The following is a 24,752-nucleotide window of genomic DNA, read 5'->3' as shown; positions in this document are numbered from 1 at the left end:
AGCAGGAATTCATCTTGTCAGTTTCTAAACCTAGAATGTGACGTATGCTTAACAAAAGTTTGGATACAACTGAATGAAAAGTCTTAGTAGCCCTAGAAAGCTACCAGTGATTTTCAAGGAGGAAAAGAGTTTCTTTTTAAAGTGAAGCAGCATTTTGTTTTTATTTGTGGTATTGAATTTATTTTGAGATTTCTAATAGCCTTAAAAGTGCATATTTTGTTTATCTTACGGGGACAAGGAATACAAAAGTTAAAGAAAATTACTGAAGACCATTTTGCTACGTAATACTACGGCTTTTATTCCATTTTGAAAAAATTTTTTGGTGTGATTATGAAAGCAATAGAGGCCCATTAGAGTAAATCTTTAAAAAAGTACAAAGAAGAAAACAGAATTTCCTCATAATTTCGCCATGGAGTGATAACCACCATTGGAATTTATTCCTTTACGTACGTAATGCTTTGTAAATCTGTGCAAAAGCATATGTAGAGTGCACATATTATTAATTTAAGACCTAATTGTTGAAATAATACATTTGGACAAACTTTAGGACATGTACTTAGAGCAGTGTTTATCAAATTGCAATTTGTCACCCATGCAGCCTTTCTCATCTGGGGTTCTATGAGAGGAGAATTAAGCCATAGAAAGGATGGTGGTATATAGTACCTTTCTAAGTCCTTTGGAGAGAAGTTAATTTAATGCATACAATGGAAACTTTGCAGAGTTTGGGCTTAATTTTCTTGAGAACCTCAGTTGAGAAGGGTGAGGGGGATATCAAAGAAGTCAATTTACTGGGTCACCAGCATTTTAAAAATACATGAAATAGAGTAAAATTTTAAAAAATGCAATATATTGCACATAGTAAAATTAATTAATTTACATTTTGATATTGTCAATTTACATTATTTGAAGGCCAAAATAATCTGAGATAACTTTTAAAAAGCATCTATGCTGAAATGGGATAGAAAAGCAAAGCCTTACATGTATATAGATTAAAACTTTTTTTTAAAATTAATTTATTTTTGGCTGCGTTGGGTCTTTGTTGCTGGGCGCAGGCTTTCTCTAGTTGCGGTGAGCGTGGGCTACTCTTCGTTGCAGTGCGCGGGCTTCTCATTGTGGTGGCTTCTCTCGTTGCGGAGCACGGGCTCTAGGCGCGCAGACTTCAGTAGCTGTGGCTCGTGGGCTCTAGAGCGCAGGCTCAGCAGCTGTGGCTCACGGGCTTAGTTGCTCCGTGGCACGTGGGATCCTCCCGGACCAGGGCTTGAACCCTTGTGTCCTGCGTTGGCAGGCGGATTCTTAACCACTGCACCACCAGGGAAGCCCTAGATTAAAACTTCTTATAACAGATATTTTAGTGAAAAGATGTATATGACATGGAAAGTTTCAAATAATTGTAATATTAAGTGGATTGGACACCATAGAATTCCAGTGTAAAGAAATTATTTTTCAAGTCCCAGAAATTAACAGGATTTTTATCAGTTCTGTTTCCTTTAAGTTTTTTTTAAAATAAGTATTTATTTTATTTATTTTTGGCTTCATTGGGTCTTCGTTGCTGCACACGGGCTTTCTCTAGTTGCGGCAAGTTCACAGTGTGCGGGCTTCTCATTGCAGTGGCTTGTCCTTGTGGAGCACGGGCTCTAGGCGTGCGGGCTTCAGTAGTTGTGGCACGCAGGCTCAGTAGTTGTGGCTTGCGGGCTCTAGAGTGCAGACTCAGTAGTTGTGGCTCATGGGCTTAGTTGATCTGTGGCATATGGGATCTTCCTGGACCAGGGCTCGAACCCTTGTCCCTTGCATTGGCAGGCGGATTCTTAACCACTGTGCCACCAGGGAAGCCCTGTTTCCTTTAAGTTTAAGGGAGGAATATCATACTACTGACTTTTACATGACTTTGTTTCCATGAAGGATTTAAGAAGAGAGTTGCACATTATAAGAATGTGACCTTGCTTTTCCTGTGAGAGTTTTTAAGCACTTTAAACCTAAAATTGGCTTTGTGAGGTAGATATGATTCTGCAGTATGGAGGAGCAACGGACATTGTGATTTCTGCAGATCCATCTTTGATTTAGTGGAAGTGCTTAGACCTTATTCCGGTTTTGCATTAGGTTGATTAATTCTAATAATTACAATGAAATGAAGCACAAAACTAAGCCTTAAAATCTCTTAAGTAGCTATTTGCTACCTTGTAACACTACTCCTGTTTCGGTTGTTGAAACACTCATTCACAGCCTGTTGGAAGTATTGAGGAAACCTGATCCTATTCTGAGAGATTCAGTTTCTTTCAGTAGGAGTTGTTGGCAGCTGTCTGGTAGGGTGTCTTTTGTGTCCTTCTGAAATCATTTATGGACCACTTGAATGACTTAGTGTTATACACAGTAAAAGGAACCTGGCAGGTATATTGGCTTTATAGATAAGGAGTTATTGCTTAACTATGTGTTTGATCATGTGTTTACTAAGGTTGCTAGCGATTTATGTTTGGCTTGTACAAAGTAATGTGTATTTAATATGCATTATATTTTACTTTTTATGTAAGCACACCATTATAGGAGGATAGACTGTGAAATTTATCAGTCTACTAGTCCTTCATATGCTTACTGGCTTATAAATACCAAAATGTAAAAATTAATCTTTGTCTTTCTAAATTCTATTTTAAGAAATATTTTCCACATGTTTTAAAAAGATTTAATTCTGATTTTTTGAGGGGAATTTTTGAAATCCCATCAATACTTTGAGATATTGTCTTGATTTCTTTAGTTCATCAATGTTTTTCGTTAGGACTTAAAAGATCATAATATTAATCTGACACTGTAATTAGAAACTAAAGTGCCACTTAAAATCAAAGTTTATTATTGAAGATAAATCTGGGAATTTTAAAGCATTTTGATTTTTGGTTTTTTGGGGGGTTTTTTTTAGTGCAAATTGGAATGTTAGTATACAAAGGGTGCTGAGTGGGTGGAATTGCTTTTGTAACTAGAAAGTGGTGACAAATGCTTATTGGTCTTTTTGTAAATGAAATCAAGTTCTCTAAACTATTTGTCATTGTGAGGCTAATAAGCATGGTACCAAAATACAATGATTCTTTATTAGGAAACCTGATTATTAAAGGGTCATGTGTACATAACACAGTAAGTTGAAATTTAGAGAAACTTGCATAAAACATTTCCTAATTTTTACTTATTTAAAGTTAACTTCTATACATTTTGGGCTTATTTAAATTTTGCTTTCATAGACGTTATTTGTTGTTTTACGACTTAGAGAAAGAACTTTTGGAATGAAATCATATGTCTGAAATTTTTCTTATATGTTTCAGATGAGGATGCCATCTGTTCATTTTGTGGTAGATAATTATGGGGAAGTTGGGCAATAGAAGTATTTTAAAATCTTAAGGCTCTAGCTTAAGCTACTAAGTGATCTACTTCTCTTCTTTGCCAAGTAATGTAATGTATTTTATTTTAATGTTTAAGTACACGAATGAATTAAATTATTCTCATATTGAAAGGTAAAAGAAAAGGCAATAGATGTGCGTATCTTGGTGTCTCATTTTTATTCCTGATCAGTAGCATTATTGCTGTGCCATTTAATTATATTGTTATTTTTTTGAAGACCTAATTTGTATGTTGCCACAAATGCATAATAGATGAGAAAATCTGGCATGCCCGTGAATGTTCTGTTGTATAATATGTGCTTTTCATAATTGTTTTTAACATGCAGTTAGGATAATTTGTTATAAATGTGTTTATGGCTTACCACAGCATATTAGGTAAAATTAACTCCCAACATTTTATCATGGTTAGTGTTGTGCATTTCCCCATCATTTATATTATTTAATTTGTAGATCTGATCTCTAAAAATACAACCTAGAGACTGTTAGGATTGTTGGTACTTCGTTGAACAGAAGGGTATTAAATGTGAAAGAGACTATCTTGTGAGTTTCATGGTAGCAGATTAACCTTAAAAAAGGCCACCCTGGGAATTAATGAGCTACACTGTCATTCAGAATTCATTCAACAAATATTTATTGAGTCCCTACTACATGCCAGGCTTGGTGCTAGGTACTGAAAATACAGAAGTGATTAAGACAGTACTTGACCTCAAGCTGCTGTTTAAGCAGAGGCGGAATAGCCACTCGTCAGGGATTTTGTATAGGGAGTTCAGACATTAATTACCTAGAGGACTGCACTAGGTGATCTTTAAGGCAGGTTTTTTTTAATAACCCCTCCTCTGTGCCTCTCTTCATGTGTTGGGGCAAGAATAGAAAACAAAATAAAGGTCAGAAACTAGAGGGGGATGGATGTTTAAATAGGAAGAATGTGCTAGCAATTATTTAAGGTGGCATTTGAAGTTTAGAGACATCATAGAAACAAAGCTATACGGAGTTTGGATCATGAATAAAGGTAAAGCTTATACAAATCAAGCTGTAGAGTTTTAAAATGAACTTGATCAAAATTGAATCAGATTTGAAGTCAAGATCTCTGGCTGAAGAAGTTTAGAATTTGTTATTCTGAAGATTTGACATTCCAGTTATCTGTAATAGGGAAAACTTGAAAATATATAAATCGATTTTAGTAATTTTAATTGAAAAAATCTGGAAACAGTTGATGTCTTGGGCAGTACATCCAGAATTGTCTCAGATATAAAACTGATTTAAAGTGGAGCTTTCCATATTTTCTAAATAATGAGTTTAACAAATAACTTCTAAAAATGAAATTCTCATTTAATTTGAGCCAATCTTATATTTCATTGATTTGTTAGAGTGAGCTTACCCCTGCTCATTAACACCTTTTTTTATCAGTGTTGGGGTGAAAAATGTTCTGCCTAAGTGAGTTTTCTAGATGATGAAACTACTCTTCTCAGCACTGTGTCTTTTTAAAAACTTTAACCTTTTTTTAAATGAATTCTAAAATGTCTTAAATAGTTTTCAGTCTTTCTAAATGGTATGTGTATGGTATATATATATGTATATGGTATACTATAAATATAAGTATAAATATCGACTATAACTATGTCATTGTTGACTCAAGACTTCTTAAACATCAGTTACTCTGTTGTGATAAGGGTAGGGAACAATTGAGATATATTAAATTATTTGCCCTGGCCTATGTGTGATAAAGCCCTCAGATGCTGTTGCTTTTTGAATCAGTTTTTGTGTTTGTGTCTTGTAATTCTCCTCTCTCCCTAGGCTGTCAGCTGGCACCTGGTATCTATCATTTAGTATTTCTGTTGCCAGCAGTCAGTTCCCTTTCTAATTTATGGTAGAACTGAGCTATAGGCTGAGAAACTGTGTAAACAAATGATTGATTTATTTTATAAATAAGCAGTTGATTTTGCCCCAGATTCTGAACTTCAGAATACTTGATCAGGATTGTGAGGTTTTGAAACAAATTCTACTCTTATAGAGTCTAGAGGCCCTCACTGAATACTCACCTCTTAAATCCTTTCGAAATGCTGTTCTTTTCGCTATAATCTTGTGATCTTGTTAGTCTTTCAGATTCCTTGCCCAGTAATTCTTAACAAAACATTGATCTCCTACCAGTATGTGTGTGTGTCGAGGGAGGGGAGACAAAATATATAACAAACCAAATGAGGAAGCTAGTAACCACAGGTTATTTATTCTTTTCTATCTCAATTTCTGAACCTCAGTTTTCTTAGCTGTAAAATGGAGATAATTATACCTACTTAATGAGGTATTCGTTAGAAATAAGCAGGATATAAAGTTCTTATCATGAACTTTGAGGTGACCAGTTACCTTCTCCTCTTACTTTATTTACAGGTAGAGTTCATCCTTCAGGGCTAAAAAGAGCTTTTCATATTTATGAGAAAATGTGGTTTACTGATAAGTGTTAGCAGACACAGTGGTTTTAAAGTTTGGCAAAATATTGCTGTAAAATGTTATCTAATATAATATGCTAAGAAATAATATAGGGTTGGGGGGGTATATTCTAGGTAATTGTAACAATGAGAAGAATCAGAACTTAGCAATGCTGCACATTTGCAGAGTACTATTATTTAAAATGGATTTTTAAAATAGATTCCATAAGTATGATATTTGATGAAATCATTCTGGTAGTCCATGTTAATAACATACATGCTAAAACTGTTCTTGTGATGGGACAGTTCATGTCTCTTTTGGTTTTAAGTGACTACACATGGTACTTTAAGGAAAGACTGCCTTATTAGAAGATGATTCTTAAATAACATAATTCTTTACTAGTCAGTGTTCTCTGGAGGCAGCCTATGGCTCTGTCAAGTAGATGCATAAAATTACCCATCACATCCTCCTTCAATAAACTTTTCCCCTTCCACATTTTTCTACAGACAGATACACCACCAGGAATGGAATTACAGTCATGGTATCCAGTTATAAAGCAGGAAGGTGACCATGTTTCTCAGACACATTCATTTCTACACCCCAGGTGAGTGGGTATTGGCTCATTCATTCATTCATTCAACATCTGTACATCAGGTACTATTCTAGGCCCTGGGAATTCATTTTATAGTTTTAGGGTTTTTTTGCTAATCAATGAAATGAATTATAAATAGTGTTGAATATTTGAATTAACCTTTCCTGTGTGTTTCTATGTTTTTTTTTCCCCTAGAAATAGGTCATTTCTTTTTTGCCGTAAAGTGGAAAAAATGGAAGTTTTCTTTTTATTTCCTACTTCCCTTCAAGAAGTAAACCAACTCTTCAAGAGTGTGGTGTGCAACTTTAATATTTTTATTTTTATTTATTATTATTATTTTTTTACATCTTTATCGGAGTATAATTGCTTTACAGTGGTGTGTTAGTTTCTGCTTTATAACAAAGTGAATCAGCTATACATATACATATGTTCCCATATCTCTTCCCTCTTGCGTCTCCCTCCCTCCCACCCTCCCTATCCCACCCCTCTAGGTGATCACAAAGCACCGAGCTGATCTCCCTGTGCTATGCGGCTGCTTCCCACTAGCTATCTATTTTACGTTTGGTAGTGTATATGTGTCCATGCCACTCTCTCACTTTGTCACAGCTTACCCTTCCCCCTCCCCATATCCTCAAGTCCATTCTCTAGTAGGTTTGTGTCCTTATTCCCGTCATACCCCGAGGTTCTTCATGACATTTTTTTTTTCTTAAATTCCAAATATATGTGTTAGCATATGGTATTGTCTTTCTTTTTCTGACTTACTTCACTCTGTATGACAGACTCTGGGTCCATCCACCTCATTACAAATAGCTCAATTTCGTTTCTTTTTATGGCTAATATTCCATTTGTATATATGTGCCACATCTTTATCCATTCATACGATGATGGACACTTAGGTTGTTTCCATCTCCTGGCTATTGTAAATGGAGCTGCAATGAACATTTTGGTCCATGGCTCGTTTTGAATTATGGTTTTCTCAGGGTATATGCCCAGGAGTGGGATTGCTGGGTCATATGGTAGTCCTATTTGTAGTTTTTTAAGGAACCTCCATACTGTTCTCCATAATGGCTGTACCAGGTCACATTCCCACCAGCAGTGCAAGAGTGTTCCCTTTTCTCCACACCCTCTCCAGCATTTATTGTTTCTAGATTTTTTGCTGATGGCCATTCTGACTGGTGTGAGATGATATCTCATTGTAGTTTTGATTTGCATTTCTCTAATGATTAATGATGTTGAGCATTCTTTCATGTGTTTGTTGGCAGTCTGTATATCTTCTTTGGAGAAATGTCTATTTAGGTCTTCTGCCCATTTTTGGATTGGGTTGTTTGTTTTTTTTGTTATTGAGCTGCATGAGCTGCTTGGGTATTTTTGAGATTAATCCTGTGTCAGTTACTTCATTTGCAAATATTTTCTCCCATTCTGAGGGTTGTCTTTTCGTCTTGTTTATGGTTTCCTTTGATGTACAAAAGCTTTGCAGTTTCATTAGGTCCCATTTGTTTATTTTTGTTATTATTTCCATTTCTCTAGGAGGTGGGTCAAAAAGGATCTTGCTGTGATTTATGTCATAGAGTGTTCTCTATGTTTTCTCCTCTAAGAGTTTGATAGTTTCTGGCCTTACATTTAGGTCTTTAATCCATTTTGAGCTTATTTTTGTGTATGGTGTTAGGGAGTGATCTAATCTCATACTTTTACATGTACCTGTCCAATTTTCCCAGCACCACTTATTGAAGAGGCTGTCCTTTCTCCACTGTATATTCCTGCCACCTTTATCAAAGATAAGGTGACCATATGTGCATGGGTTTATCTCTGGGCTTTCTATCCTATTCCATTGATCTATCTTTCTGTTTTTGTGCCAGTACCATACTGTCTTGATTACTGTAGCTTTGTAGTATAGTCTGAAGTCAGGGAGCCTGATTCCTCCAGCTCCGTTTTTCATTCTCAAGATTGCTTTGGCTATTCAGGGTCTTTCATGTTTCCATACAAATTGTGAAATTTTTTGTTCTAGTTCTGTGAAAAATGCCAGTGGTACTTCGATAGGGATTGCATTGAATCTGTAGATTGCTTTGGGTAGTAGAGTCATTTTCAGAATGTGGATTCTTCCAATCCAAGAACATGGTATATCTCTCCATCTATCTGTATCATCCTTAATTTCTTTCATCAGTGTCTTATAATTTTCTGCATACAGGTCTTTTGTCTCCTTAGGTAGGTTTGTTCCTAGATATTTTATTATTTTTCTTGCAATGGTAAATGGGAGTGTTTTCTTGATATCACTTTCAGAGTTTTCATCATTAGTGTATAGGAATGCCAGAGATTTCTGTGCATTAATTTTGTATCCTACTACTTTACCAAATTCATTGATTAGCTCTAGTAGTTTTCTGGTAGCATCTTTAGGATTCTCTATGTATTCTGTGTATTCTCTATGTATTCTGTATTCTCATGTCATCTGCAAACAGTGACAGCTTTACTTCTTCTTTTCCAATTTGGATTCCTTTTATTTCCTTTTCTTCTCTGATTGCTGTGGCTAAAACGTCCAAAACTATGTTGAATAAGAGGGGTGAGAGTGGGCAACCTTGTCTTGTTCCTGATCTTAGTGGAAATGCTTTCAGTTTTTCACCATTGAAGACGATGTTGGCTGTGGGTTTGTCATATATGGCCTTTATTATGTTGAGGAAAGTGCTCTCTGTGCCTACTTTCTGGAGGGTTTTTATCATAAATGGGTGTTGAATTTCTTTTTGTTTTGTTTTGTTTTTGTTTTTGCGGTACACGGGCCTCTCACTGCTGTGGTCTCTCCCATTGTGGAGCACAGGCTCCGGATGCGCAGGCTCAGCGGCCATGGCTCATGGGCCCAGCCTCTCCACGGCATGTGGGATCCTCCCGGATCGGGGCACAAACCCGTGTCCCCTGCATCGGTAGGCGGACTCTCAACCACTGTGCCACCATGGAAGCCCATGGGTGTTGAATTTTGTCAAAAGCTTTCTCTGCATCTATTGAGATGATCATATGGTTTTTCTCCTTCAATTTGTTAATATGGTGTGTCACATTGATTGATTTGCGTGTATTGAATCCTTGCATTCCTGGAATAAACCCCACTTGATCATGGTGAATGATCCTTTTAATGTGTTGTTGGATTCTGTTTGCTAGTATTTTGTTGAGGATTTTTGCATCTATGTTCACCAGTGATACTGGCCTGTAGTTTTCTTTCTCTGTGACATCCTTGTCTGTTTTTGGTATCAGGGTGATGTTGGCCTCATAGAATGAGTTGGGGAGTGTTCCTCCCTCTGCTATATTTTGGAAGAGTTTGCGAAGGATAGGTGTTAGCTCTTCTCTAAATGTTTGATAGAATTCGCCTGTGAAGCCATCTGGTCCTGGGCTGTTGTTTGTTGGAAGATTTTTAATCACACTTTTAATTTCAGTGCTTGTGATTGGTCTGTTCATATTTTCTGTTTCTTCCTGATTCAGTCTTGGCAGGTTGTGCCTTTCTGAGAATTTGTGCATTTCTTCCAGGTTGTCCATTTTATTGGCGTAGAGTTGCTTGTAGTAATCTCTCATGATCTCTTGTATTTCTGCAGTGTCAGTTGTTACTTCTCATTTTTCATTTCTAATTGTATTGATTTGAGTCTTCTCCCTTTTTTTCTTCATGAGTCTGGCTAATGGTTTATCAATTTTGTTTATCTTCTCAAAGAATCAGCTTTTAGTTTTATTGATCTTTGCTATCGTTTCCTTCATTTCTTTTTCATTTATTTCTGATCTGATCTTTATGATTTCTTTCCTTCTGCTAACTTTGGGGTTTTTTGTTCTTTTTTCTCTAACTGCTTTAGGTGCAAGGTTAGGTTGTTCATTCGAGATGTTTCCTGTTTCTTAAGGTAGGGTTGTATTGCTATAAACTTCCCTCTTAGAACTGCTTTTGCTGCATCCCATAGGTTTTGGGTTGTCATGTCTCCATTGTCATTTGTTTCTAGGTATTTTTTGATTTCCTCTTTGATTTCTTCAGTGATCACTTCGTTATTAAGTAGTGTATTATTTAGCCTCCATGTGTTTGTATTTTTTACAGATCTTTTCCTGTAATTGATATCTAGTCTCATAGCATTGTGGTCGGAAAAGATACTTCATACAATTTCAATTTTCTTAAATTTACCAAGGCTTGATTTGTGACCCAAGATACGATCTATCCTGGAGAATGTTCCATGAGCACTTGAGAAAAATGTGTATTCTGTTGTTTTTGGATGGAATGTCCTATAAATATCAATTAAGTCCATCTTGTTAATGTATCATTTAAAACTTGTGTTTCCTTCTTTATTTTCATTTTGGATGATCTGTCCATTGGTGAAAGTGGGGTGTAAAAGTCTCCTACTATGAATGTGTTACTGTCGATTTCCCCTTATATGGCTGTTAGTATTTGCCTTATGTGTTGAGGTGCTCCTATGTTGGGTGCATAAATATTTACAATTTTTATATCTTCTTCTTGGATCAGTCCCTTGATCATTATGTAGTGTCCTTCTTTGTCTCTTGTAATAGTCTTTATTTTAGTCTATTTTGTCTGATATGAGAATTGCTACTCCAGCTTTCTTTTGGTTTCCATTTACATGGAATATCTTTTTCCATTCCCTTACTTTCAGTCTGTATGTGTCTCTAGGTCTGAAGTGGGTCTGTTGTAGACAGCATAGATATGGGTCTTGTTTTTATATCCATTCAGCCAGTCTGTGTCTTTTGGTGGGAGCATTTAGTCCATTTACATTTAAGGTAATTATCGATATGTATGTTCCTATTCCCATTTTCTTAATTGTTTTGGGTTCGTTATTGTAGGTCTTTTCCTTCTGTTGTATTTCTTGCCTAGAGAAGTTCCTTTAGTTTTTTTGTTCTTCTTTCTCTAATTGCTTGAGGTGCAAGGTTAGGTTGTTTATTCGAGATGTTTCCTGTTTCTTAAGGTAGTAGGATTGTATTGCTATAAACTTCCCTCTTAGAACTGCTTTTGCTGCATCCCATAGGTATTGGATCGTGTCTCCATTGTCATTCGTTTCTAGGTATTTTTTGATTTCCTCTTTGATTTCTTCAGTGATCGCTTCGTTATTAAGTAGTGTGTTGTTTAGCCTCCATGTGTTTGTATTTTTTACAGATCTTTTCCTGTAATTGATATCTAGTCTCATGGCGTTGTGGTCGGAAAAGATACTTGATACAATTTCAGTTTTCTTAAATTTACCAAGGCTTGATTTGTGACCCAAGATATGATCTATCCTGGAGAATGTTCCATGAGCACTTGAGAAAAATGTGTATTGTGTTGTTTTGGGATGGAATGTCCTATAAATATCAATTAAGTCCATCTTCTTTAATGTATCATTTAAAGCTTGGGTTTCCTTATTTATTTTCATTTTGGTGAAAGTGGGGTGTTCAAGTCCCCTACTATTAATGTTTTACTGTTGATTTCCCCTTTTATGGCTGTTAGTATTTGCCTTATATATTGAGGTGCTCCTATGTTGGGTGCATAAATATGTACAATTGTTATATCTTCTTGGATCGATCCCTTGATCATTATGTAGTATCCTTCTTTGTCTCTTCTAATAGTCTTCATTTTAAAGTCTATTTTGTCTGTTATTAGAATTGCTACTCCAGCTTTCTTCTGGTTTCCATTTGCATGGAATATCTTTTTCCATCCCCTCACTTTCAGTCTGTATGTGTCTCTAGGTCTGAAGTGGGTCTCTTGTAGACAGCATATATATGGGTCTTGTTTTTGTATCCATTCAGCCAGTCTGTGTCTTTTGGTGGGAGCATTTAATCCATTTCCATTTAAGGTAATTATCGATATGTATGTTCTTATTCCCATTTTCTTAACTGATTTGGGTTTCTTATTATAGGTCTTTTCCTCCTCTTGTGTTTCTTGTCTAGAGAAGATCCTTTGTTGTAAAGCTGGTTTGGTGGTGCTGAACTCTCTCAGCTTTTGCTTGTCTGTAAAGGTTTTAATTTCTCCATCAAATCTGAATGAGATCCTTGCTGGGTAGAGTAGTCTTGGTTGTAGGTTTTTCTCCTTCATCATATGTCCTGCCAGTCCCTTCTGGCTTGCAGAATTTCTTCCGAATGATCAGCTGTTAACCTTATGGGGATTCCCTTGTGTGTTATTTGTTGTTTTTCCCTTGCTGCTTTTAATTTTAGTTTATTTATTTTTGTTTTTTTGTGGTACGCGGGCCTCTCACTGCTGTGGCCTCTCCCATTGAGGAGCGCAGGCTCAGCGGCCATGGCTCATGGGCGCAGCCGCTCCGTGGCATGTGGGATCTTCCTGGACCGGGGTAAGAACGCGTGTCCCCTGCATTGGCAGGCGGACTCTCAACCACTGCGCCACCAGGGAAGTCCTCCCTTGCTTTTTTTTTTTTTTTTTTTTTTTTTTGCGGTACGCGGGCCTCTCACTGTTGTGGCCTCTCCCGTTGGGGAGCACAGGCTCTGGACGCACAGGCTCAGCGGCCATGGCTCACGGGCCCAGCCGCTCCGCGGCATGTGGGATCTTCCCGGACCGGGGCATGAACCCGCATCCCCTGCATCGGCAGGCAGACTCCCGAACACTGCGCCACCAGGGAAGCCCTCCCATGCTGTTTTTAATATGTTTTCTTTGTATTTAATTTTTGACAGTTTGATTAATATGTGTCTTGGCATGTTTCTCCTTGGATTTATCCTGTATGGGACTCTCTGTGCTTCCTGGACTTGATTAACTATTTCCTTTCCCATTTTAGGGAAGTTTTCAACTATAATCTCTTCAAATATTTTCTCAGTCCCTTTCTTTTTCTCTTCTTCTTCTGGAACCCCTATAATTCGAATGTTGGTGCGTTTAATGTTGTCCCAGAGGTCTCTGGAACTTTCCTCAATTCTTTTCATTCTTTTCTCTTTATTCTGCTCTGCAGTAGTTATTTCTACTATTCACTTATCCGTTCTTCTGCCTCAGTTATTCTGCTATTGATCCCATCTAGAGTATTTTTAATTTCATTTATTGTGTTGTTCATCGTTGCTTGTTTCATTCTTAGTTCTTCTAGGTCCTTGTTAAATGTTTCTTGCATTTTCTCTATTCTGTTTTCAAGATTTTGGATCATCTTTACTATCATTAATCTGAATTCTTTTTCGGGTAGCCTGCCTATTTCCTCTTCATTTGTTAGGTCTGGTGGGTTTTTATCTTGCTCCTTCATCTGCTGTGTGTTTTTCTGTCTTCTCATTTTGCTTATCTTACTGTGTTTCGGGTCTCCTTTTTGCACGCTGCAGGTTTGTAGTTCCCGTTGTTTTTGGTGTCTGTCCCCAGTGGCTAAGGTTGGTTCAGTGGGTTGTGTAGGCTTCCTGGTGGAGGGGACTAGTGCATGTGTTCTGGTGGATGAGGCTGGATCTTGTCTTTCTGGTGGGAAGGTCCATGTCTGGTGGTGTGTTTTGGGGTGTCTGTGGACTTATGATTTTAGGCAGCCTCTCTGCTAATGGGTGGGGTTGTGTTCCTGTCTTGCTAGTTGTTTGGCATACGATGTCCAGCACTGTAGCTTGCTGGTCGTTGAGTGAAGCTGGGTGTTGCTGTTGAGATGGAGATCTCTGGGAGATTTTCGCCGTTTAATATTACGTGGAGCTGGGAGGTCTCTTGTGGACCCGTGTCCTGAAGTTGGCTCTCCCACCTCAGAGGCACAGCACTGACTCCTGGCTCCAGCACCAAGAGCCTTTCATCCACAGAATAAAAGGGAGAATAAGGAGAAAGAAAGAGGATAAAATAAAATAAAGTAGGGTAAAATAAAATTAATTTATTAAAATAAAAAAATAAGTATTAAGAAAAAAAATTTTTTAAGTGAAAAAGAAAACAATAACAACAATAAATCGGACAGATAGAACCCTAGGACAAATGGTGAAAGCAAAGCTATACAGACAAAATCTCACACAGAAACACACACTCAGAAAAAGAGGAAAAGAGGAAAAAATAATAAATCTTGCTCTCAAAGTCCACCTCCTCAATTTGGGATGATTCGTTGTCTATTCAGGTATTCCACAGATGCAGGGTACATCAAGTTGTTTGTGGAGCTTTAATCCGCTGCTCCTTAGGCTGCTGGGAGAGATTTCCCTTTCTCTTCTTTGTTCGCACAGCTCTCGGGACTCAGCTTTGGATTTGGCCCCGCCTTTGTTTGTAGGTTGCCGGACGGCATCTGTTCTTTGCTCAGACAGGACGGGGTTAAAGGAGCCACTGATTCGGGGGGGCTGCGGCTCACTCAGGCCTGGGGGAGGGACGGGCACGGATGTGGGGCGAGCCTGCGGCGGCAGAGGCCAGCATGACATTGCACCAGCCTGAGGCGCGCTTTGCGTTCTCCCGAGGGAGTTGACCCTGGATCCCGGGGCCCTGGCAGTGGCGGGCTGTACAGGCTCCCCGGGAGCGTAGGTGAGGATAGTGATCTGTGTTTGCACACAGGCTTCTTGGTGGCAGCAGCAGCAGCCTTAGCGTCTCTTGCCCGTCTCTGTGCTCCGCCCTTTTAGCCGCAGCTCATGCCCGTCCCTGGAGCTCCTTTAAGCAGCGCTCTTAATCCCCTCTCCTAGCGCATCAGGAAACAAAGAGGGAAGAAAACGTCTGTTGCCTCTTCGGCAGGTCCAGGCTTTTTCCCGGACTCCCTCCAGGCTACCCGTGGCGCACTAGCCCCCTTTAGGCTGTGTTCACGCCACCAGTCCTCTCCCTGCGATCTGACCGAAGCCCGAGCCTCAGCTCCCAGCCCCGCCCGCCCCGGCGGGTGAGCAGACAAGCCTCTCGGCCTGGTGAGTGCCGGTCGGCACTGATCCTCTGTGGGGGAACCTATCCGCTTTGCCCTCTGTACCCCTGTTGCTGTGCTCTCCTCCGTGCCTACGAAGCTCCCCCCCTCCGCCACCCGCAGTCTCCGCCCGCGAAGGCAGGGGCTTCTAGTGTGTGGAAACCTTTCCTCCTTCACGGCTACCTCCCACTGGTGCAGGTCCTGTCCCTATTCTTTTGTCTCTGTTCATTCTTTTTGCTTTTGCTCTACCCAGGTACGTGGGGAGTTTCTTGCCTTTTGGGAGGTCTGAGGTCTTCTGCCAGCGTTCAGTAGGTGTTCTGTAGGAGTTGTTCCACGTGTAGATGTATTTCTGATATATTTGTGGGGCGGAAGGTGATCTCTGCCTCTTACTTTTCCGACATCTTCTCCCTCTCTGTCAACTTTGATATTTTAAAACAAAACTTTTTTGAAAATTAGAGGATTTCATATTAGCCACACCCTCAAAATCAGTTTTCATATTTTCAATAAAAATGCACCTTAGATTACAGTCTTTATTTATAAAACCTAGATTTTTATCTGTTGCTGTACATATTTATCCCCCCAAGCACAGTGATAAAGAATCTCGATCTTACCTACATTTATATAGTTCCTTCTATTCCTATTACATTTGAAGTAAGTTTTGGGGCAGTAATAAACCTGTCAGTTTTCTTAGCAGAATACTGAGTTTTCATTCTCAGAATTCATGTGATTGGTAAAGAGGGACTATATAGATGTCCTGTACAAGGAAAATGATATGAGACGAGATTATTTGGAGTTCAGAAGATGAAGTGTTAGGTCAGTTAAATGGTTGCATCTTTTGACTAAAGGTTAAGTAGATTATAGTTAATCGTATGGCACTTAAGTATGTAGCTCAAATTTTGTTCCATAAGCCTCTCAGACAATCCCCTGAACAGTTTTATATAACCTTTGAGTAAAATTGGTAGTTATCCCTTTGATCTTAGTTTTGCACAATTTATTTTTGCTGTTTTATCAAATAAGTAAGAAATGCTAAATTATTTTCAGAAGATTGCTCTGTGGGGTTTGATCCAAGGAGGACTGCCCAGTAGCTGAGCAGCATTCAGAATGCTGGTTCTCTCTCTGAGAAGGGAGAAGGGCCCTGGGAGCTCTTTGCTGGGGCTGTGATGAGTCAGGCCATAGCCTTGCAGTGTGGGACTGAATCAGTCTCACCACAATAAAGAACAAGTATTCTTTGCTTTGGAGGGTGGCAGACAAGGAAATAGTCCTCCAGAGTTGTGTACAGTCTGTTTTCTTTCGGCATAAACCTTACCTACTCAGGGCTGTTGAACTGCTCTGTTAAGCACTTCATGGTTTTAGTTCTCATGTGGTTTTTTTTTTTAGTAAATTTATTTATTTATGGCTGTGTTGGGTCTTCGTTTCTTTGCGAGGGCTTTCTCTAGTTGCGGCGAGCGGGGGCCACTCTTCATCGCGGTGCGCGGGCCTCTCACTCTCGCGGCCTCTCGTTGCGGAGCACAGGCTCCAGACGCGCAAGCTTAGTAGTTGTGGCTCACGGGCCTAGTTGCTCTGCAGCATGTGGGATCATCCCAGCCCAGGGCTTGAACCCGTGTCCCCTGCATTGGCAGGCGGATTCTTACACTGTGCCACTAGGGAAGCCCCTCTCATGTGGTTTGGAGGGAAGGAGAAGAAACTGATTTTCCATTATCTTTTTAAGTGCTCAGAAACTACTTTTTGTAAAATAACAAAAATAACCTCATAATTTTACTCTTTCTGCCTTAACTACTTACTTTTTCAAGAATTCCTTTCTATGACCCTTATTTTCTGAGTTGTTCTGTTACCTGTTTTGATTTAAAAAAATTGTTTAACCATAGAAATTGTTGTAATATATTTTGCTTTTTACCTAAATGTAATATGTATCTTCTTTTGCCATTCTTTGTTTTCAGCTACTATTTATACATGTGTGATAAAGTGGTTGCCCCAAATGTGTCGCTTACTTCGGCTGTATCCCAGCCTAAAGAGGTCACAAAGACAGAGGCAAGTAGATCTATATCAAGACACTCAGAGAAGCCTCACAGTAGTGGGAAACATCAAAAAATAGTGTCTTATCCAGATGTTTCACTGGAGGAGCAGGAGAAAATGGATCTAAAAACAAGTAGAGAATTATACAGCTGCTTAGGTAAGTATTCAGAAATTATCTTTTTAAAATCAAATATCTAATAAACGTATTCAGCATTTTCAAAGAGGATTTCTATTTAAGAGAATTTTCCAGATAATGGAAGCTTTTATCTTAAAAAAAAATACGACCTTTCAAAACTCTTGAGTGACTACATAGACCCTCAGTTGTTCTGCTTATCTAGAATGGTGATATATAGAGAGAGGCTAATGAGATAGAAAATAGACTACATGGCTGCATATTGCAAGTGACTTTTGTCTAATTATTTTTTCTTCTTCCTGCCTTTTCTTTACTGTCAGATTTCTTAAAAGGTCCTTATTTTTCTTTCTAATTTGCTGTGAACTGAGAAACCTTTTAACTAATAATTTGAAAAGTATGTGATAATCTATAAAAATATTGAATCAACTTTGTTATACACCTGAAACTAATATAATATTGTAAATCAACTATAATTTTTAAAAAAGTGTATGTAAGAGTAGTTAGGTATAGGACTCAGAGTCACTTAGTCATGGAATAAGCAAGGTTTGAAAACTCATAGCTGTGGGAGCCAGGCAGATGGCATAAATGCAGAATGCTGGCTGGACAGTAAAAAAAACTGCATAGTTACAGCGCCTTTTAAAATACTGTGGACCAGACAAGGCATGTCTGCTCGCATGCTGCCTGTGTTACCCTCTTCATAGATGTAGAGCTTTGCTTACAGCTTAGGCAAGTGCAACAGTTCTTTTCAGCTTTCTCAGAGCAGTCTAAGAGTCCTCTAGTTACCTGTTTTCATAGATAATTGAGATTCTTCAGGAGTTTTTGTACTTTAATTTTGAGATTTTTAAAACTCAGTTTTCCTTGGATTTAAATATGGCAAACGATAATCAGTAATGTATTAATACCATTATACCATGTTTGCATTATATTTCCTAAATTATTTAATTCTAGAGACTTTAAAAACTTCCCTTTCACCAGGCTCTGTCAGCCATAAATCTATTTTCTGTTTTTATGGATTTGCCTATTCTGGACATTTCATATAAGAGGGATCCTACAACATATGGCCTTTTGTTGTCTAGCCTCTTCCACCAAGGATATTTTCTCAGTCCATATTATAGCATGTATTAGTACTTCTTCCTTTTTTATGGCTTAATAACATTCTATCATATGGATGGATAATACCCCATTTTGTTTATTTATTAATCTGTTGATGGACATTTGGATGTGTCCACTTTTTGGCTATTATGACTAATGCTGTTATGAACGCTTATGCACAAGTTTTAATGTGAACGTACGTTTTCATTTCTCTTGGCTATATATTTTGCAGTGGAATTGCTGGGTCAAATGGTAACTCTATGTTTAATATCTTGAGGGACTGCCAAACTTTTCAAAGCAGCTGCACCATTGTCATTTCCAGCAGCGGCTTCTGAGGACTCTGATTTCTGCACATCTTTGCCAACACTTGTTATTGTTTGTCTTTTGATTATAGCCATCCTAGTGGTTGTGAAATGATATCTCATAGTTTTGATTTGCAATTCTCCAGTGACTAATGATACTGAGTATCTTTTCATGTTTTTATTGGACATTGCAAATCTTTGGAGAAGTGCCTGTTGAGATCCTTTGCCTATTTTTAAATTGGGTTGTCTCTTTACGACTGAATGTAAGAGTTCTTTGTACATTATGGTACTAGACCCTTATCAGATATAGGATTTGCCATTCTGTCAGTTGTCTTTTTACTTTCTTGGTAGTGTCCTTTGAAACACAAGTTTTAAATTCTGATGAAGTCCAATTTATTGTTTCTTTCGTTGCTTACTTTAGGTGTCATGTCTAAGAAACCATTTCTTAATCCAGTTAAGAGTTTTAGCTCTTACATTTAAGTCCATGATCCATTTTGAGTTAATTTTTATATAAGGTGTGAAGTTCAACCTCATTATTTGGATATGGATACAGTTGTAACAACACTGTTGAAAAGAATACTCTTTCCTGATTGAATTGTTTTGGCACCCTTGTTGAAAACCAGTTGCCCATGAAAGTACAGGTTTGTTTCTGGACTTAGTCTTTATGCCAGTACTACACACAATTATGATTTCTGTAGCTTTGTGATAAGCTTTGAAATTGGGGATTGTGAATCCTCCAACTTTGTTATTCTTTTTCAAGATTGTTTTGGCTATTTTGGTTTCCTTTTATTTCCATATGAATTTTAGAATCAGCTTGTCAGTTTCTGCCACAGAGCCAGTTGAAGTTTTGATAGGGGTTGCATTGAAAAAATAGATCATTTGAGGGAGTATTATCATTTATTGTAGTCCATTTGGGCTGCTGTAACAAAAATAACATAGACTGGGTGGCTTATACCACAAACATTTACTTTTCAACGTTCTAGAGGCTGGGAAATCCAAGATCAAGGCACTAACAGATTTGGTCTGGCAAGGGCTTGCTTGCTTCCTGGTTCCTAGATGGCCATCTTCTCACTGTACTTAAATGGTGGGAGAGCTCTCTGGAGTCTCTTTTATAAGGGCATAAATCCCATCAATGGGGGGCTCTACCCTTATGACCTAATTACCTCCTGAAAGCCCCATTTCCTAATACCATTGCATTGGGGGGCTAGGATTTCAACGTACGAATTTTGGAGGTCACTGACATTCAGATCATGATATCATCTTAACAATATTAAGTCTTCCAATCCATAAACATGGGATGGCTTTCCATTTATTTAGGTCTTTTATTTCTTTCAATAATGTTTTGTAGTTTTCATTTTACAAATTTTATACTATTTTATTAAGTTTATCCCTAAGTATCTTATTATTTTTTATTTCATTTGTAAATGAAATTATTTTCTTAATTTCATTTATGGATTGTTCTAGTGACATTTTAACAGAGTGATATTCATACTTTGTTACTTCATTTTTGCCTTTCAAAGATCCATCAGTCTCGAATAATTCTACAAGCAAAAAGAAACCTGAGCCTACCACTTGCAACTTAGCCAGAGACACAAGCAAGGCAGGAATTGACCATGATGCTGCAGCTTCATCTCCACTTCTTGTCAAAGATGTCATTTGTGAGGATGATAAGGGAAAAATCATGGAAGAAGTAATGAGAACTTATGTAAAACAACAGGAAAAACTGAACTCAATTTTGCAGAAGAAGCAACAACTTCAGATGGTAAAATTGTTATCTAAATGGTAGTCCATTGTGAAAAGATACTTTAGCATATTCTTAAGGGAAGTCAAGATGAGATGCTATAAATGTATTTAAGATTATTCAGTTTTACATTTATAAGAAAGATTAATATACTTTAAAATTTTTAGAGAAGATAGTTTGCAAGATAATTACTTATGTATAGAATTGATATGACAGCTGAATTTTAGATATTTTCTGCCCTGTTTTTTCCTGAATTGAAAATTCTAATGTGATGGAAATAAAGTAAAAATTATATTGTGATTCTTTAAATTACAGGAAGTTGAAATGTTGAGTAGTTCAAAAGCTATGAAGGAACTCACTGAAGAACAGCAGAATTTACAGAAAGAGCTTGAATCTTTGCAGAATGAACATGCTCAAAGAATGGAAGAATTTTATGTTGAACAGAAAGACTTAGAGAAAAAATTAGAGCAGGTAATGAAGCAAAAATGTACCTGTGACTCAAATTTAGAGAAAGATAAAGAGGCTGAATATGCAGCACAGGTAAGAATTACACAGTTTGTATAGTGTTGCCCTTTCAATGTGGAAATTGAAGCCGTTATTTTAATTTCATTAAAGAAATTACTTTATGTTAAGCTCATTTCATTTAGACTAGATTTCAAAATAGACAGTTCTGTTAAACACAACTTTATATCATCCAAGATGATTTTTTGACCTTGATTACTTTATTACTTTAAACTTATCAGGTTTCTGTTGTCCAGATTGCTAATCTCTAGCTATCTGAATATCAGGTTATGTTATTTTAATGTAGTATATGGGCTTCCAAATCAACGAATTAACAAACACGAACTGTTGCCCACTATGTTCACAGCACTCGGGCAAAAATGAATAGTAGCTCACAACTTGGGGAAGATGAACAAATAACTCTTAACCTGAGCCAGCTGTGATGAGAGGTATATTGAAGTGTAGGGCATAATGAAAGTGTTCTAGGTGTTCAGTTTCTTGACCTTTTGTTTCACCCTCATTTTAAGGTCATGTCAAAGTCTGATTAATAGTATTAGATATTCAAGAGATGCATGCATGAAATAGTTCATTTTTGTAATAAGTAATTTGAAAGTAGGTCTTTGCCATGATGTGAGGAGTAAGTGGAAAAGCAAAACTGAATGAAAACTGACACAGTCTTCTAAATCACACAGCTGGCAGAACTGAGACAGAGATTGGACCATGCCGAGGCTGATAGGCAAGAACTCCAGGATGAACTCAGACAGGAACGAGAGGCAAGAGAGAAGTTAGAGATGATGATAAAAGAGCTAAAGCTGCAAATTTTGAAATCATCGAAGACTGCTAAATAATAGAAACCTTTGAAGAGATTCATCTGTGTGTTCCCAACAGGGTTTATTTTTGTTTGTTTATTTGCTTTGGTAATTGAATTCTGAACAATTTATCTGCATGAAAATAACTAGGCATTGTATCCATTTGTAGATCAGAGAAAGTGAAGAGATTATATATTAGTATATAAATTTTTACATTTTCCAAATGAATGAAAATGTATGTTTCTTTGTACTTTTTTTTCAACCAGCTTAGTAACAATACTTTACGGTTTCAACTATTACATAATCTGCCTATATTTCTAATGCAATTTAGCAGTTGCATACTTTTTAAAAGCTGCATTGTGTGATGGAAAATAGTTTTGATCAATTTTGTTATCCATATTTTAGATTCAATTTTAGATACAATGGTGGCTTCATATTTCATATATAGAGCTACTCAAGGGGTTGAATCTCCATTTTTTTTCATGAACACAATCTCCTAAGTTAATATAGTATACTTATTATTATAATCAAAATTTGCTTTTATTTTGTTCATATTGTTGAATTTCCACCAGTTCTCTTCTATTTAATATCTCCTAAGAGACATTTTGTCATTAGAGGAATTTCATTGATGAGGTTATAGCACACCCCATGGGGAAGGATAACATGCTTTCTTATACACTGCTGCTAAACACAAGAAGCGGTTATAATTAGATTTTCTGTTTAAATGTGGTTATATTTAGAAAAAAATTTTTATGCAGCAACTTTAGAAGAGGGAATAAAATGTAATAATTTTTGAACTTTTGTCTATGTTAATAGTGGTGTGAAAATATTAATGTACTTGAGAAAAATTGATACCATTGATGTACATCAGTTTCCATACAATCCATAATCCTCTTGTACAGTTTTTATATGTAGTTGTGGGTCTTACTGAAATTTATATAACGGATTTGTTTTCCTTAGTGGATTTGTCTTCCTTTAAATTGTAAAATATTAAACACTTGGAAGGTTATTTTGGACTTTTGTATGTTTAAATGTTAAGTCTTACCAAAATGTGCACGAATGGACCACTTTCAGTTACTATTTAATATCAAAATCAGGAATTTACAGTCAACTGGTAGTGTATGATAGGTTAATATAGGGAAGTTTAGTTATCTGCTACTAAAAGGTTTTTAGATAATTTTTAGAAGACGGGAATTCCATAGTTTGGGGGAGGGGCAACTTCTGCACTTTTCTTTTTTTTTTTTGCACAGAAAATCCTGTCATTGTTTAATGGCACATTTCATATTAGTTAATTCTTGGCTTAAAAGATACTAGGTAAAATTCTTAGTATGCATTTTTAAAGAAAGTTTCCTGAAGCTACCATTAATTGACATTATTATCCCATGAATTTTATGTTTATGTTCTCGTGTAAGGTACTGTATGAAATTAACTTGAGAGCTAAGTTTATTTTTTAAATATATCAGCTAAGGTTAAGGTTATTTACTATTCCCATCTTAGATGATAGATACTTGGTATAGAACTTCAAAAATAAGTAGGTTATCATTTAACCAGTTATTTTCATATTTTGCTTAATGGTACTTATATATCCTAAAAGAATTTTTGTACTTCCCAAATACTAGAGTATGGTCTAAATGTGTATTTTCTATTTTCCATTTAACTTCTACTATATTAAACCTTCAATTAATTTGTTGATTCTTGTTCCTCCTTAAGGAGGAACGCATGTGAAAATGACATACAGGAACAATTATTAAAAATGACGTACCCTCCTAATACCTTTTCTTTATCTGGAGAAAGAAAAATCACAAATACTTTTTATGATACCGTTTCATTTTAGTTGTGTGTTAGTTGTGTGACAGCTAAGCTTTTTGGGAAATATAATTCAGGCCCCTATAATTTCATTTATTTTTCTAATTCACTCAAAATCTACTTATGTTACTTAGTTAAATGGGAAGCTTTCTTAAGTTTCAACTCAAAACTTCTAAAACAAATTGCTTAATCTTTGAAATATGTTACTTAAAAATCCTAAGCAATGCTTAATCACCTTTAAATTATCATAAACTCTTAATTTAGAGTTGAGTAAAGAACTGTCTTTTCTAGTTCTTCACATAAGGGAAACTTGCCACATGAAATTGTAGTCTTCATTTTCTAGAAGATACACTGATGTGCCATCAGTTTCTGTCTAACTTCTTTGAAAATGTTTTTTTAGTCAATTGTAAATAGTATGCCTATTATAGTTAAAAGTAATTTCAAGTTAAACTGTACAACATAGCTTGAAAATATAGAGACTTTGTAATACTCTACAAGTGGCCTCTGTTAAAAATATCCATATAATGATTATTCTATTTTTGCATGCTCATTTTGTGTGTTGGTTGCTAGCTTAAAGTTTGTTTCAGTGTTAGTTTTTGTGTGCCAATTCATCAGGCAAGCGGATTTTCCCTCAGACGTCATAATATTTTTCTTTTTAGGAAAAATATTTACTTTAAAAAGCTGCATTAAAGGAACGGCCTATCAAAAGTGCTAGAGCAACTTTAAAAGGAAGAAAAGATAGAATGTTAGTTTACTGGGTGATGAGTAATGTTTAATTTGGGTGATGATAGTTTCTATACTCTAAACTTTATGAGAAAAAGGTACCAAATCTATAGTAAGTGTAAAACCTGCTGTCATTGAGGAAGCTCTAAACAACCCTTATTTCACAAATGCAACTTGTAACACTAGGAAAGGCTTTGACCAACAACGTAAGCTTGGCTGTGCTTTAGTTTTGTAAAGCATATTCTTTTGCTTGAATTGCTGTGTCCAGGAGAGTCAGGATGTTTTATGGTTCTTGAACTAATTTTATAACATATTTAATATATTACCAGTTGAGCTATAAAATCATTTGTACATATTGAATTGAAAACCAGTTACTAAAGTAGGTGTAATAGACTGAGTACAATGATACTTGCAGGTTATCCATATATTTTAGAAGACATGACAGAACAACCATTTTATTTAAACATCTGTGGCTTCTGTTTGAAGGAAAGTAAAATGATA

General features: G+C 36.8%; 1 protein-coding gene across 2 annotated transcripts in view; it reads left to right on the top strand.

The window, feature by feature from the left end:
* SKIL (SKI like proto-oncogene) overlaps positions 1 to 21,761 on the top strand; it is a 28,240-nt gene extending 6,479 nt beyond the window's left edge. The window contains exons 2-6 of one of the 2 annotated variants that reach the window (XM_007464731.1): positions 6,308 to 6,405; positions 17,069 to 17,163; positions 20,192 to 20,433; positions 20,728 to 20,952; positions 21,606 to 21,761. In XM_007464731.1, coding sequence (XP_007464793.1) covers positions 6,308 to 6,405; positions 17,069 to 17,163; positions 20,192 to 20,433; positions 20,728 to 20,952; positions 21,606 to 21,761 — 816 coding nt within the window. Of the gene's footprint in view, positions 1 to 6,307; positions 6,406 to 17,068; positions 17,302 to 20,191; positions 20,434 to 20,727; positions 20,953 to 21,605 lie in introns of both variants that reach the window. The other variant, XM_007464730.1, reaches the window with a different exon arrangement.
* The last annotated feature ends 2,991 nt before the right edge of the window (positions 21,762 to 24,752 follow it).

Source organism: Lipotes vexillifer, unplaced genomic scaffold, assembly GCF_000442215.2.
Source record: "Lipotes vexillifer unplaced genomic scaffold, Lipotes_vexillifer_v1.1 scaffold37, whole genome shotgun sequence".
NCBI classification, from domain to species: Eukaryota; Metazoa; Chordata; class Mammalia; order Artiodactyla; family Lipotidae; genus Lipotes; species Lipotes vexillifer.
Note: the sequence above shows the minus strand (reverse complement) of the source record. Positions and strands in the feature narration are given on the sequence as shown.